Consider the following 16,795-nt stretch of genomic DNA (forward strand, 5'->3'; position numbering starts at 1 on the left):
TGCACATGGTTGGTTTAGTTATTTTCCTGATTTTTAATACTTGTTATATGAACTCTACACTTTTTTTAGAGTTTTACATAACTGTTATATACGATTTTCTATATAGGTTCATAGGTAGGTACTAGGCTATCTGCCCGAAGGGATTTATAAGCCTAGCTTTAATGTGTTGGCTTTCGCCGCCACCTTAGATTAGTTCCCTGTGCCTCTGTCCAGCAGAGCCAATGAAGTGATCCCTGGGGTAAACTGTCTGTTTCCCATCCACTCGTCAAGGTTTCTCTTGAAGAGGGTTAGCGAGGAGCTCTGCCTAATGTAAATAAGGATCTTCTTCCAGAGCATGGGAAGTCTCTGGACAATAAACTATCCCTCCAGCACATCCTATTTATTGTTGTGGTGAGGTTTAGATCCCTGGAGCACGTGGCTTGAGGGGATACGGTTTTCTTTAGGTGGAGCATGTCCATCGATTCTGGGTTGGACATGGCCTTGTATGTCAGGCAGAGATCACCTCTGAGTAGGCAGTATGCAACAGAGTACAGCTGGAGTTTCTTCAGTCGAGCTGCATAGGGCATCTGCTTGAGGCCAGTGATCCTCTTGGTGAGGAACTTCTGTGGTCTTTCCAGTTGTTGCAGGTGTCTTTTAAGGTATTTCCCAAATGGGGCATTGTACTCTATGATGGGCCTGATGAGTGATGTGTAGAGGGGCCCAATGACCTCTTTCGATCTGGATGCAAACCCTTTTGTGATTACGCGGGCCACATAGAAGGATTTTCTAACCACTTTGGCAATGTGATTATCAAAGGAGAAGTTACTATCTACTTGGGTCCCCAGATCCCTTATTACATCTTCCGTATTTAGGGGGCTACCACCTATGTGGTAGTTTGTGAGTACTTTGTTTTTTCCAAAGGACATGACTATGCACATTTTGGCATTTAGCTTGAGACCATGGTTTTGACACCAGGTATCTGTCTCAGTGAGACCCTTTTGGAGGATGTCTGTGTCAGCTGGAGAGTCAATTATAGCCCCTAGTTTGCAGTCATCTGCAAACTTGGTGAGCCATAGTCCTCCTGTGCTTGCCTGTACCTCTGAGAAGTATATGCTGAACAGGAGGGGTCCTAGGACTGAGCCCTGGGGAACACCATTTGTAACAGGTTAAGAGTCAGACCTAGCTCCTGCAACTCTTACCTTGTCGGTTCTGTCCGTGATCCAGTTGGCAACCCATCTCGTGACATAGGGGTTTATGTTCAGGCTGGTGAGCTTGTCTATAATACCTGAGTGGTGAATAGTGTTGAAGGCCTTTGCGAGTTTTAGATAGGCTGTGTGGACCACCTTTCCCTCAACTATAGCCTTGGTAATGGTCTCAAACAAGTCCACCAGGTTTAGGAGGCATGATCTGCCCTTAACAAAGCTGAACTGGGTTGGGTCCAGTGTTTGGAGGTTTCCAATGTCTCTGTTAATGAGATCTATGATGATGTGCTGCATAGCTTTGCAGACCAAGCTAGTCAGGCTTATAGGGCGATAGTTCCCGGGGTCCGTTGTGGCTCCACCTTTGTGGAGCGGAATAACCGTTGCTGTGCACCACTCTGTGGGCACGTAGCCTGTGGAGAGGCTGAGTTTAAATAGTGTATTTAGGTGAGGGGTTAGTTCATCTTTGAACTCGTATAGGATGCAGCCTGGGACACCGTCCATTCCCACTGATGCTGTGTTTTGGCTTTGGAAAGGGCTGTTTTAACCTCAGTGTCTGTGATTTCAGGGGCACTACATTCTTCTGGTATAGCTATGGGCCCTTTTGGGGGTGAGAGGAGGGTGAAGTTTGCACTGAACCTGTCTGCCAGGATGTTGGCTATATCGGTCGGTTCAGTGTATTTTGTGCCATTCTGCACTAACTCCGAGTAGATCTGAGAATTGCCACTTAGATTCTTGACATAGCTAAAGAATGCATTGTGGTTAGATTCTTGACATAGCTAAAGAATGTCTTGTGGTTATCTTTGGAGTCCATGGCAATTTTTCTTTCGAAGCTAGCCTTGGATGGTTTTATGAGGGAACGTAGTTTCTTGCTGATACTGATCAGAGATGTCTTCCCTTCTTGGGATTTTACTTTTTTCTGTACTGGTTTCCTCCTCCTATTGTACAGCTTGTTTATGGCAGGGGTCCACCAGACTGGTTTTCTTTTCTTGGAGGAGTGAGTCTTGGTTTTATTTGGGATAGCACGATCCATGCATTGTTGTAGGTGCCCGTAGAGTGCATTATTAAAGGATTTTGCTGCTTGGACAGTGTTATCCTTTAGCATGGGAGCTTTGAAACTTCCCACCTCGGTCTTAAGTAACGTGAAATTTGCTTTTGAAAAGTTTTTCACGGTGTTTTTTCTGACCGGGGGTGGTGGCGGAATGTGGATATCCAGAGTGATTAGTTTATGATCAGATCTAACCAACGAGGGGTTGACCTCCAGTGTGGAACACCAGTTGCCCATGTTGGTGATGACCAGGTCCAATATGTTATCACCTCTGGTGGGGGTGTTATCCAGGGCGTTTGAGTTTATAAATTCTAGGAAATGTTGGGCCAGGGAGTTCGTACTTGAGTAGTTCTCCCAGTTAATGTTTGGATAATTGAAATCACCCAATATCAGGGTGTTTGGTAGGACCTTTATGTTTCCCAGTGTTTCCAGGAATGCGGAGTGTGGGTCCTGGGACATGGTGGGTGATCTGTAGCAAGCTATACTTTGAATAGCAGTTTTGCCCGTTGTTAGTTGCACGTGGATGAGCTCTGAAGCATCGTGCTGTGCCACTAACCTGGAGGTGTGGGTATCCTTGATGAATATGGATACTCCCCCACCTTTTGTATTTCGGGCCGGGTTTTGTGGCCGCAATGTATAGTATGAATTGTAGCCTGGTAATGCTGGGGTGCTCTCTGGAGCCTTAAAACATGTTTCTGTTACTCCACATATATCGATTTTCTCCATACTGAGGAGTGCCTCGAGTGCGTGCATTTTGAGGTTTAGACTTCTGGCAGTGAGCAGCATTACCCTCAGTTTTTTGTTACTTGTGCTATTTACAGTGGTGGGTTTGTCTTTTGAGCCTTGCCTAAAAAAGGCACTATGGGAGTGGCAAGAGCCTTGGCCAGTATTCGAAAGCCTAAGGGTGACAGGTGCAAAACAGCGTGGCTTGTCGAGCATGTCATCCCAGACCGACAGACACTGGATCCCCTTTGAATGACACCAGAAACTTAGCCAATTGTTGAAATTAATAATTTTTTCTCTATACCGTGGTATCATTCTTGGTGAGGGTAGGATGTGGGTCAGGGTCATACCAGCCTGGGCTACGTGATCAGAGAGCTCCTCCATGTCTCTTTTCATGTAGTCCAGGGAGGTGCAGCTCATGTCATTCACGCCAACATGGACAATGACAGTGTTATAGTTGTACTTGTTCTGGAGTGACCCGAGTGCTTGTGTTATGTGACGGATCCTGGCACCCGACAGGCAACTAACAGTAACCTTCTCCTTGTTCAGCCTAGTGAGTGGGACATCAATGTGCCTGACTATAGAGTCACCTGTTACTAGTGTGTTGGGTATGTTATTTTGCCTTAAGGGCTGTGATTGTGTGGCACATTGGTTTTGTGAAGTATGTGTTTAATGGTTCTCATTGGGGGGGGGGGGGGTGGAGGTTGCTTGGATGTCTGCTTTGGAGGTCTCTGTTGCTTTTGCAGATTTTTATTTAGAGCCAACGAGTATATTTTTGTGTATTTATGTGTGTTTTTTGCCAGTGCTGGTTTCATAAGTTTATGTGAGACTGGTGGTGTGATGCAAGTAATTCCCTTCTCCACTTAACTGCCTGGTCCAGTCTTGGGTTGAGAGAGCTTAGCTTCCAGTTTGGCTGTATAATTGTATCTCTCGCATGTATTAGTGTTTGGTGGAAGGAGGAGAGGGTTGCCTGTGTACATGAGGCAATTGTAACATTGCCTCAAAATTCCCAGATTCACCAGTTGGACTGGAGAGTACACCTGAAACTGCCCTTTAGACATGCCTGGATAGGTACAGTGAACAGTTTTATGGATTGGCTGGTAAGGTCAAATAGAAAGCCTTGTCCTTCTCTACAGTATAGGGGGGGTCTAGTGCTAAGGTTTATTAGTGCTTGCTATGAGGTTTGGGCAAGTGCAGGGATGAGAAGTGAATGACTTGAGTGCTTAAGTTGAAAGTTTGTCTAGTTCCAAGGGAAAAATTGAAGAGTAGACTTTGTGGAGCCGGGAATAGTTATACCCTAGCTACCCGGCGCTGCCCTGCGTGCAAATGCGGGTTTTATAGCAGGGAAATGACAGAGATAAAAATTAGCCCAAAATGGCCAATAAATTACTAATTACTGGGCTGAAACCACTCCTCCAGGGACAGATAGGCTGCTCAAAGCTTCCTCTCTCACAGTGAACAGAGAAACTTCCTTCTATCCAAGTAAGGTATGGGCAAACACAGAAACTTGTAACACAACTCTGAATTCAGCACTAACCTGAAAACTGGAATAAACTAGCTTGGAAAGGTGGGAAAACAAGTATATGTATTTGTTTTTTTTAAGAAAATTAAGCAGATAAATAAAAAAAAAACACTTTAAATGCACAGAAATGGCTATCACACTTGAGTGTGTAGCCTACAACAGTTAAACAGGTAATTTAAACACAAAAACGACTTTGTTAAAGTGCAGGCAGTAAAATAAGTACAATATGTAGCTGAAACAAGCTTTTTAAATCACAGAAACTCTAGAAAATCGGCATTTTAGGCAGAATTAGCTAAAAGCAGCAAGAAAATGCAGAAAAATTATACTTAATCACTCCAAAGTCTCTCTTTTGTCTCTCTGCTACTGTAGAACTCTGCAGGGCACCAGACAGGAGCTTGCTGAGCTGTATACTAGCACAAAAATCTTGGAATTGCGGGTTTTAAAGCAGGAAAATGAAAGAGATAGAAATTAGCCCAAAATGGCCAATAAACTACTAATTTCTGGGCTGAAACCACTCCTCCAGGGACAGATAGGCTGCTCAAAGCTTCCTCTCTCACAGTGAACAGAGAAACTTCCTTCTATCCAAGTAAGGTGTAGGCAAACACAGAAACTTGTAACACAGCCCTGACTTCAGCACTAACCTGAAAACTGGACAAAACTAGCTTAGAAAGGCGGGAAAACAAGTATATATTTTTTTCAGAAAATAAAGCAGATACAACCAAATTGTATCCTAATCTGGAGTACTTGGTTTTCATTGGAATCAATACCTTATTAGTGTTTGGTAGAAGCAGTTTTACATTAAATGTATTTAATGCATTATGATATAGTTTTTGTCACTGTGGCTTTTATATGAAATGTATTCAATGTACTATGATACTGTTTTCATCACTGTGGCTTTAAGAAGTGAGTGCTTGATTAATTGAGTGTAGTGATTGGATATTTTATATTTTATAAGCAGGCTATGGGGTTTATGTGCGTTTATGGTCTGATGAAGCGGACTGTGAAAGCGCTAACCGATGTGCTAAATAAATGAATTTCTTCTTTTACCAATAGTGGAAACTGGCATTTTTTGAAGCCCGTAGTTGTCTCTGCTGCTTGCTCTTGCTATTTTTATGTTCTTTTGACTTTCTTAGTGGCAGAGCATTTGCCTTGTGGATTGTTATATACTTTGTTTTATTGTGGTTTTGTCTTATCTTTATAGCCCTCCCAGCTAAGAAAACATTTGAATGCTTTCAGTAAACATTTTCTCTAAGCCATTTCTCTTTATCAGATTGTCTTCTGGTGACATGTAAACCAGAGACAAACTGCTAAAGATACCTTGTTTATCAGAAAAAAAACTTATAATATTCAATATTCTTTTGATGTTACATGCTTTGTAGTAAACTTGTTACTGAATAAATCCTAGGGTTAAACCCACTCAAAGGCACATTAATTTTTATTTTGTCATGCTCTCTTAACTAGACCTTTCCTCTTTCCTTTTTCCCCCACATTGCAGGGCCTACATTTTTTAAAACTGAACAAAGGAAGAGAGAGGAGGGGAGAAAAAGAAAAAAAAGCACCTGTTTATACTAATATCCCCAAAAAAAGGAACTAAGAAAACTTTACTTCATATCTTGCTAAGAAAGTAATGCAACATTTAAACATCACCATTAAGAGACAAAAAAAAAAAACAAGAAAATGTTTTATTTACAGTTAACTTTCTCCTTTCTCCCCTCTCCAAAATAAATCTCCAAAGATTAATGACAATGTAGGGCATATGTTTTACAGTCCCTACAAGTTTAACAAAAGTCCACAAAAAAATCCAGTATTTTTAAATTCTCTCCTTTTGCCATGTCTCACAAATATAATTATTGCTTTGTAAACCCACATTTGTCTGTTTCTAAGTTACTGATTTTGTACTCCGAACATTAATAACATGGAGGGTATATGCTTTAAAGTCCCCCTCAAGTTTAACAAAGTCCAAGGAAGTCATTTTCAGATTTTCTTGTTCCAGCATTTCACAAATATAATTATTGCTTTATCATCCCACAGTTGTCAGTTTCCAAGTTACTACTTTTAATCGTGTTCATCTCCATCTCCCAAATCCTGTCTCTGTTTCACTTCCAACATATTTCCGATTTTTCTAGTCAATTCTTATGTTTTCTTCCTTCTGTCAGGCAACTGAAACAGTGGAAAAGATTTCATAGGCCCAGCTTCTCTGTAGCCCTTATCACCAGGAGAAAACAAAGCAGAACCTCTTTTGATTCACAGCTCACCTTTTGTTGGACAAACTTTTGTATTTCCTCTTAGCATGCACTTTGTCACAAAATTATTTTATCCCTCCAGAGAAAATACTTTGAAGGCAGCTGGATATAGAAGCTTGAATCTCACACTTGCCTCTCAACATTCCCTGATTGCTGGAATAAACTTGCTTCTCTTCTGCCTGGTGTACAGTGAATAATCAATTTCTGCAAGAACTCCACTGTCTCCAATTGTTAACACTTTGCCCTTCTTACAGAATTTTGTCAGGAACAACTCTTTTTGGTGGTATGATTGGGGTCTCAAAAAGTGCTAAACAGGAAGACCCCATATATCTTTCCACCAAAAAATATTGGCATTGCTCAAAAACACCACAGACTCAATACACACACACAGCTCAACAATGCACACCTTAAAGCTTCCCACATTTAAACTACATGACACTAAGATCCAGTATACCAGACATTAAAAGTAAATCATCACTCTTTTCCCTACCAAAACCTTATTTCTTTATTTTATTTTACATTTGCTTATCAGGATAGTCCATCTGGGTGAGAGCCCATTTTCAGCAGAGGCCCAGCGAGAAAAGCTCCAAAAAATAAAATTTACATAGGCATTCATATAACAGTAGCAAGTAAGCATGCACCATTTATGCAGCAAGACATGTACAAGTGTAAATTAACATCAACAGTAACAAGTAAACAATTACATATATGTAGCAAGTCACTAATGTCAGTGGCATTTCATGACTATCACAGGGTTAAGTAACAGTGTAAACTGACATATATAGTATCATAAGCATTTTTTTACATAACTGGTATTTGAAGGTAGTTAGATATACGCAACACAGTGATAATTAAAGACTGTTGCAAAGGTTAGTTATGCTAGTCTGGTTAGAAGGGAAAAAGCCATGTAGGGTAGGGATTAGCCATGGCTAATGCAGAAGCAGATCAAGTTGCTGTATAGGTGTTATTTTAGCTCCTTCTTGAATTATGTTGGATTTGTAATGTTTAGACTATGCTGGGGAACTGAGTTCCAGATTTTGCAAATATGGTGGGAATAGAGGGAATTTCCTGCCTTGTTGTTGCTTTTGGAGACTTAAAGGGGGGGTTTTATGTGACAATCGGAGTTGTCGAGTGTTAGTATAAGGTTGGAGTATTTGTTGTAAGGCTGGGTTTCTGTCTGGTATACTAAGTGGTGGGTGATGATGATCTGGGTGTAAGTTAGGTGTTGGGGGAGTTCAAACTATTTTAATTGATGTACAGAGTTAGCAGTGGTGGGACATGTGTAGGGAGTCTGTAGCAAACCTAGCTATTTTGTTGCAGCAGGATTCAAGTTTAAGTCCTGTTGTACTAAGGTTGATGAGGATGGGGAAGGCATATAACAGAGTGGATTGATTTGTAAGGAATGGCTTAATGTGGTAGAGACAGCCTAGTTTGATGTGTTTTTTTTTTATTGGTTTGAGATAAGTGAGCATCAATTTTCAGCTTGTCATCGATTGTAACACCTAGTAGTTTGGTTTGGTGGGAGGGGGTTATGATGGTGTTATTTGAGGACTGTATGTGGAAAGGTGTTGGGGGTATGGATGATTTAGTGGGTAGAAAAAGCATCAGTTTGGTCTTGTTTGGGTTCAGTATAAGGTTAGCTTTGTTTAGCCAAGATTCTACTTCAGAGAAGGATTGTTGTGTGAAGTTCTGTAGCTGTGTGAGGGAGGATGCATTGCATATGACAGTAGAGTCATCTGCGTATTGGATAACTGAGGTGAGTGAGGTAAATTTGTGCAGTTGGTTAGTAAATATGTTAGAGAGTATGGGGCCTAGTATGGAACCTTGTGGGACTCTATATTAACAGTGAGTAGAGATGATACCTCCTGTCCCCACCTAATGGCTTACTGACATTTGGTTAGGTAGCTATGGAACCATGCTAGGGTGGAATTGCTAAGGTTTAGGGTGGCCAACTCTGATAGTTCCTGGTGTGAAACTGTGTCAAAAGCCTTGGAGAGGTCTAAAGAGATAGCTGAAACAAGTCTGTTTTGGTTTCTATTGTGATTTATGGTGTTGGTAAAACTAAGGAGGGCTGTTGTGGTGCTATGGTGGGAGTGAAAACCATGTCGAGTGTGGGAGAGGAGGCTGTTGTGTAGAAGGTGATTTAGGAGTAAAGTATGGATTCATTTTTCAAGTATTTTGAAGAGAAGTGAAAGGATGGCTATGGGTCGGTACTTAGTAAGTTTAGCAGAGTTTCCATCTTTGTGTAGGGAAGTAGGGGTACATAATTTTTGATGATAGAGCAGTTGACGAGGATGGATATGGGACATGCAATGGCATCTGCGGCAATTTTGAGACATTTTGATGGGAGACTGTCAGCGGACCTGCGGTGGTGGTGCTGCGGTAGCGTTGTCGCCTCACAGTAAGCGCTGTCCAGTTCGATTTTCAGCTAGAGCGTCTTCTGCGTGGAGACATGCGTGAATGGGCGAACCTTCGTTGAAGGTTGTGCATCAGGGCTGGTAACTCGGCACGTAAAAATCAACTACCAATCATTAGCGGACCAGTGCTCTGCTGTGGCGACCCCTAACCAGGAAAAGCCGAAAGACACAACAACATAGTCAGCGGCTAGGCTGGTGGGTTTGGGTTTTTAAGAAGTTTATGATGCAAGTTGGAACAGGTTTTAGGCAGAAGGAGTTTGTGGTATTACTATTGGTGTCTGGGGTCTTGGGTGAGGTATTATGGTCATACTTGATTTTATTTATTTATTTTACATTTGTTGACCGGGCTAGTCTGGCTGGATACATGTCCATTTTCAGCAGAGGCCCGAGGAGAAAAGCTCCACTATAAACTAAGTACATTACAATTAGATAAAAATCTACTATTCTAAGATATAGTTACAATCAGAGAAATAGAAAAACAGAGGATTGAAAGGATAAATTCAAAGAAAATCAAGTTTACAATATGCAGATAATTAAATATCACACAATTGTGCAAAATGTACATACTTAAAAACTCAACAGTAAAAGGAACAGAACTAATGTAGTGCAGAGATGAAAAAGAGTGGAGGAGACACAGTAAGAGAAACAGGTTAGTCAGGTGTACTACAGGAACAAAGCCAATGATTTTGGAAGTATCGTTTAATTTTCTGTTTGAAAAGTGGCAAGGATGTAGTCAGAGTTATGTCACATGGTAAGAGATTCCAACTTCTACCTATTGTGTTACTGAAAAGGGAATCACCTGCTGTGTTGTTTGCCTTTATAGATTTTGTCATGAGTTTACTAGATGAGCGAAGAGACTGTATTGAGTTTATGAAGAAGGAATTAAACTGTGTTGCAATGGTGTTGCCTGAGGGGGATGTGGTGGGTGTAGGGGTGGTGGTGTTGCCAGGTTGTAGGAGTTTATGGTGGCCCAGAATTTTTTGGGGTTGTTTTGGTGCTGCTGTTGTGCAGTGATTTTTTTTTATCTGCTTTTATTTGAGATTTAGCTTTATTTTTGAGCTGTTTGCAGAGGAGTAGGTTGTCCTGCCTTTTACTGATTAACCAGTGCACCCATGCACTATCCCTTTGTTTTAGGATATCTTTGGTGTTGTTTGTTAGCCAAGGTGAATAGTGATTTTTTATTCTTGCAGATCTACAAAGGGCTAGGTAAAAAGATTTAAATTGCACCAAAAGATTTCAAGGCCAGCAAACTACAAGTGCAGAAATTGAAAACTGGATCCAACAAGCTCCTTCAAAAACAATACGAGTCATCAAAATACCAAACCAGTCCACCAGCCAAGTCTTCAAAAACACATCACAATCCTAATCTTCCCTCCTTGGCACTACCATCATCTTGCAAAAATTCGGTCTCCAAGCCTTATCTTTTGGTTTATCCAGCTTCAAAGTAAACATTGCTCATTTTTTTATCTGTAAAATATTAAACTGCCCCTTCATAGTCTTGTTTTTAGCTATATAAACAACATGATATCTATTAGGATGTAGAAAAACAAAAACATCTACACAACCTATGTCTATCCTTACTATATTATGTCAACAACTTTCAATATAGCTTATGAATTTTCTCAGAATAATTTCCAAGGTGACTTGCATGGCTACATTAAAGGCAATGTCATCCAAATTCTCTTCAGTGTCTATGGCCTCCATTCTCTCACACATCAGGCAAAGAAAGGATACTCCCCGAAAACTCACTTAATTTAAGGACTACTAGGCACTTTATTTTACTTCTTCCAATAATTTATGTGCGTGTTGCACAAACATATACTGAAGCACCTTTTTACGAGCTTCTCCAAAAATAAATATTGTTGTCAATTTACTATATATATATCTACATATTGAGTACATATTGGGTAGACAATTTCTTCCTAATGCTCTCTCAAAATACCATCTTTTGATTTTCGCTTAAGTTTTCCTGACTTGCTCAGTTTTATCTTCTGTTTTTTCAATCTTAATGTATTAATAGTGTTAACTTTCTGCATACAATATTATTTCTATTGTATAAAGAAGTCAAAACAATAAAAAAATCAGAATGAAATTGTTTTAATGGAATCTACCACAACCACAGCTACTGACATCTAAAGAGAACTTAATAAAAACTTTCCAACTATAACAAGAAGTATAAACAATGTCTGCCGATGTTGCTTGTATGTGGTTATGTGCTACTTAATGCTGATAAGATAACAGCTTAACAGGGACACTGGCCCACAGAGAAAGATTTGTGGCTGTTGGAAAAAGTTTGTATTACTAAAAGTGTAGCAGCGTAAAGGCTGAAAAGTTAAGAACATTGTTTCACTGACTCTATTCAAAGATAGATGCAAGCAGTTCCTTTTCTTGAACAAAGATCTGATTGCTAGACACCTGAAAGCAGCAGCGTCAAAAAAACAACACTCAAACACAAACCAGCAAAACAGAATACTTTAAAGGACATGAAAGTCTCTGAACAAATATCCTGATAAAATTCACAAAGTATATTTTATTCCTCTGGATTTACATAAAAGGTAAAAATTAATGACTCCGAACACCAATGATTGCCACAACTATCAAGGTTTAAAAACTTCTATATAAGTTCACCTTTAGACTTCATATGAATACAATAACAGTAGAGCAAAACAGGCAGTTTACTCACAAATTTAAGAACATTCAAAACTGACATAAAATTAGTGAAACTACGAGTCATGATCTAATGTCTGCAACATATAATATAACGTAAAGCACAGCACTTGTTTCTCAAAAACATATACTGCTATTACATCTGTAAACTATTAATAAAGAGTATGAAGTTAAAAACTAACTTTGCAAACACGAGCGATTCTAGGCACAATTAATTTGTCATAGAAATCAAATTCCACAGCTTTTTCACTGAAGAACACGTAAATCTGGTCATCACCACCAAGGCTATTCTCCCTCTCTTCTATTATGTCTGCATGAACAAAGGTAGGCTCTGAAATAATAAAAACATTTTCTAAATAAACATTGTTTTCGATAGTCAAGCACAAAGAAATGTGGTTTAATGCAACTTTTTAAAGAAACATTTTACAAACAGCATTTTGAAGATGGCACTTCCTTTGCAAAATGATCTGTATTCTTCAAAAGTGACTCAATAATTATTTTGCACTTTCATCCATTTTAATTACAAGCAGCCATCATTCACAAAAATAAAAGGAAATGTACAGAAAAAAAAACCTCATGGTGGTTTGACCCCCATCATGTCAGGGTCAAAGGCAGGATAGTTATTCCCTCTACCATATATAGATATTCATTGGATTTAGCAGTTAAGGAAAGTTGAGCTGTGTATGTAAACATACCACAACAGTAGGTGTCTTAATATATCACTGTTGCAGTAGCCCAAGTTATTTGGGTCCCATACCCCCACCAACTGACTAGCTTTTCAATTCTTAAGGTCATCCTCCATGTGGCCTAGCAATTAGAAATTCAAGCAGAACTCCATATAAAAAGACGGAGTCAAAACCTTCAGAGCTTTCTTGCCCTAAAAATGGAGGCAACAGCTCTGAAAATGGAAAATAAAATGCTAGGAAACATAACACAATATTACCTATATAGGTTCATAGGTGTTTACTAGGCCAACAATCACAAAGGCTAGCCATGCATCCCAAATCTCTAACAAGTTCTGGTACCCTTGGTAAGTTTAAGCAGGGGCTTGGGAGATGAAACATTTACAAGCAAAGGCCTGGGAGATAAACCATTTACAGGCTGCCTCTGTCCGTTAGAGACATGGGTGCCAAACCAGGGATGAATTTCCTGTTGCGCATCTAACTGTCCAAGTTGCACTTGAATTTGGATAGGTAGAAACTCTGCTTCACATGGATGGCGAGCCTGTTCCAGAGATAGGGTAGTCTCTGCAATACATAGCTGTGTCTTCAGTAGGTTTCAGTCTTTATAACATGTAATTCTAGTAATGCCGGCTTTGTGGATATGCAGGAGGTCTATCAGAGTGGGGTCTGAAAATGCCCTGTATGCCAGGCATAGATCTCCTCTCAACAGCCTGTAGGAGACAGAATACAGGGATACGGCTTTGAGGTGGTCTGCATAGGACATTTTATTTATGCTCTTTATTCTTTTAGTGAGGAACCTCTGTGGACGTTCCAATTGTTGGATGTGCCTGGTTAGTGTTAGGTACATACCAAAGGGGGCATTGTACTCAATGATGGGTCTATATTAGTCTGCCGAAAGATATTTTCAGAGAACACCTCTTCATTGACACATGTTCAGAAAAAATCACTTCCATGATTTGCAGAATTTTCCAAGGGCAATGAAGTAGTTGGCTAACTACACAACTTTGCCCTTTTCCCCACTTTAGTGTGATCTCGGATTTGGTATATAGTTGGGGGGGGGGGGCAAAGCCTTCCATGTGGGCGGGTTTGATTTAGTGAGTTGAGGGTTCCATTGTGCTGCGGGGTAACTGTTTCATTACCCTTGGAAAATTCCGCAAATCGTGGAAGTGATTTTTCACTGAATATCTGTCGACGAAGAGGTGTTCGCTGAAAATAACTTTCGGTGAACTAATACAGATGCCTCAATGATAGGCCTGATGAATGCTAAATACAGTAGAACAATGACTTCCTTGAACATAGATGCCATAACTTTATTTATAGGTTGCGCAACACAGAATGATTTCCTCACTACTGGAGACATGTGATTGTCAAAGGCTAGATTACTATCTATGTATGTCCTCAAGTCCCTGACTACTGGGTCATCTCTATGGGGTGTGTTGTCAATATGATAAATACCAGGGGTGGATGACTTCCCGAAAGATACTATTATGCATTTCTTCGCATTTAATTTTAGTCTATGGCTCTGACACCAGTTGTTTGTCTGTGTCAACCCTTCCTGGAGGACATTTGTGTCAGTGTAGGATTCAGTGACACCTCCTAATTTTCAACCATCTGCAAATTTAGTCAACCAGAGACCACTGACATTGGCCTTGACTTCAGAGAAGTACATGCCAAAAGGGAACAGTCCAAGGACTTATCCCTAAGGGACTCCACTTGTGGCTGGCCTGTCTGTAGAGGTGGACTCCCCAATTCTAACTTCCTGGGTTCTGTCTGTGAGCCAGTTGGCTATCCACCAGGTGACATATGGGCTTGTATCTAACCTCCTGAGTTTGCCAACAATGCCTGAGTGGGTATTATCAAATGTCTTGGCCAGGTCAAGGTAGGCAGTTTGGACCATTTTGCCCTCATCCATTGCTTTGGTCATCTTCTCAAAGAAGTCCACCAGGATGAGTAGGCATGACCTGCCCTTGAAACCAAACTGGGTTGGCTCCAGTGTCTGGAGGTTTACTATATCATTATTGATAACTTATGTGATACTTTCCATGGCTTTGCAGATAAGACTAGTGAGACTTATGGGTCTGTAGTTTCTAGGGTCTGTAGATGGCCCACTATTGTGCATAGGGATGACTGCTGTTCTCCATTTACGAGGGAAGAAGCCTGTTTGGAGGCTACAGTCAAACAGCAATTCCAGAGGGCCTGATACATTATGTTTCATGCTATTTAGAAGGCATCCTGGGATACTGTCTGGGTCCACTGATACAGTGTTCTTGGCCTTAGAGAGAGCATTAAGGACCTTATTCCCTAGTGATAGCAGGGGGAGTTATATCTGATGGTATTTCTTGAGTGAAGGTTGAACAGAAAAGATGGGTAAAGTTGGTAATGAACTTATCTGCCAGTATGTTTAGTACACCTTCTGGCTCAGTATAGGTGGCTCCATTTACAATAAGCTCTGCACACAATTGTGTATTGCCTTTGAGGATGCAGACATAAATAAAGAATGCCTTGTGGCTGTCCTTGGCCTGGGAGGCCAAATTTACGTCAGATTTGGCTTTGGTAGACTTTATTTGTCCTCTGAGTTGTTTGTTTAGTTTGACGAGAGTGTTTTTTTATCCTGCTGGGTACTGCACCACTTAATTTTTGCCATGATTTTCTTCCTTCTGTTATACAGCCTATTGATTTTGTGATTCCACCAGGGTGACTTGCTCTTTGGGTTAGTTTTGTACTTCTTTCTTGGTGGGTTCAGTTGCCTCTATGCAGCTATTAACATTCTTGTATAGGGATTCTGTGAAAAGTTCTGCATGGACAACAATGTTCTCGGGGGTTTTGGGAGCTTGAAATGTTGCCAGGTTACCACTTAACAGCAGGAGGTTAGCCTTAGAGCAGTTCTTGAGTATTCCAGGTTTAGCTGCGGGTCCAGGTTTTATTTTTATTTCTAAGGAGACCATTTTGTGGTCTGACCTTGCCGGGAAAGACATTACACTCAAGGGGGGGGGGGGGGTGTGCAGCACTGTCCCTTATTACTGAGGACCAGATCCTACTGTGGTTGCACCCCTGGTTGGTGTCCTGACAAACTGTTCCACAGAGTTTTTGCTTACAAAATCCAGGAATCTCTGTGCCTGTACATTTGGTGTCATTTATGATTCCCAGTTAACAGTGGGGTAATTAAAGTCGCTCATGAATATGGTATTAGGTTGGATGGAGAGAGTTTCCAGTAAGTTTAAATACATAGTATGATTTTCCTGGGTCAGAGAGGGGGAGTTATAGCTTGCAAGCAACTGGTACTGGATTTTGCCTATGGTGATTTGAACATGGAGCAGTTAAATTGCATTGCTGTGTTTGACCAGCCTTGAGGTTTTCTTTATTTACTTATTTTCCAGAGGTAAAACAACTGGAACTGAGATCTTTAGAAAAGGGTAGGAGCAAACTACATAGGAAAAAAAATGGGAATTGTAGGAACAATACATACAGGGGAGGAATGAGGTTTAAAAGAAGGCAGGACTTAAATGAGTTATGTAATGTCTGACTGAAAATGATTGGGCAGATTATAAGTGTTGGATAATGTTTGCAACGGGGAGTGTGTCAGTATGGTTTGTAATGTAAAATGCTTGCAACTAGGATTGTGCCGGTGTAATTGATTTTCATTTATATAAATGTAAGATTGCTTATGTCGTAAATGGTGGTTTAGTAAAGATGTTTCTTGTTTAAGAAAAAGGGGCAGGAATTAAATAATTTATGTAATGTTACTTAGTTTATATGATACACAGATATATATGTGAAGTATAATGTTTGTTAATGTTAATTTAAAACAGTATGATTACTTTTGTATAAATATATATTTACCTGTGCCACAATAGGTGCATTTATTTCTGATGTAAATCGAGACACCTCCACCTTTAAACCCTGTCTGTGTAGCAGATAATCTAAATGTGTGGAAGCCATTATAACTTTGCACTGTCAGTCTGCTTTCCACAGCTTTAAACCATGTCTCAGTGACTGCACAAACATAAGTATTCTCTAAGGTAAAAAGAGCTTCAAGGGAGTGGAGCTTTTTGTTTAGACTCTTAGCATTGAGCAGTAATATCTTTAGATTTTCTTGTTTTTGATTTGCTATTTCTGAAGTTGTCACCTAACAGCAAGAGCTTCTCCAGTTCGATTATCGGTGAGGGCGCCTTCTGTGAGGAGTCTGCATGTCCTCCCTGTGTTCCCATGGATCTCCTCTGGGTGATCCAGTTTCCTCCCACATTCCCAAGACATGGTGCAGGACTGGATACTCTAAACTGACCCTAGGTGTGAGTGTGTGTTCTGAGGAAGGCT

At 40.4% G+C, this 16,795-nt stretch overlaps 1 protein-coding gene across 5 annotated transcripts in view; it reads right to left on the reverse strand.

Annotated features, from left to right (window-relative positions):
• Positions 1-16,795, reverse strand: part of LOC122787298 (semaphorin-4D-like) — a 2,116,148-nt gene that overhangs the window by 1,081,934 nt on the left and 1,017,419 nt on the right. For all 5 annotated transcript variants that reach the window (XM_044053927.1, XM_044053928.1, XM_044053925.1 and 2 more), the window contains one exon: positions 11,981-12,129. In XM_044053927.1, the coding sequence (XP_043909862.1) occupies positions 11,981-12,129 (149 nt within the window). The remainder of the gene's footprint in view (positions 1-11,980; positions 12,130-16,795) is intronic.

Source organism: Protopterus annectens, chromosome 13.part0, assembly GCF_019279795.1.
Source record: "Protopterus annectens isolate FY-2018-M chromosome 13.part0, PAN1.0, whole genome shotgun sequence".
In the NCBI taxonomy this organism is placed as follows: domain Eukaryota; kingdom Metazoa; phylum Chordata; order Ceratodontiformes; family Protopteridae; genus Protopterus; species Protopterus annectens.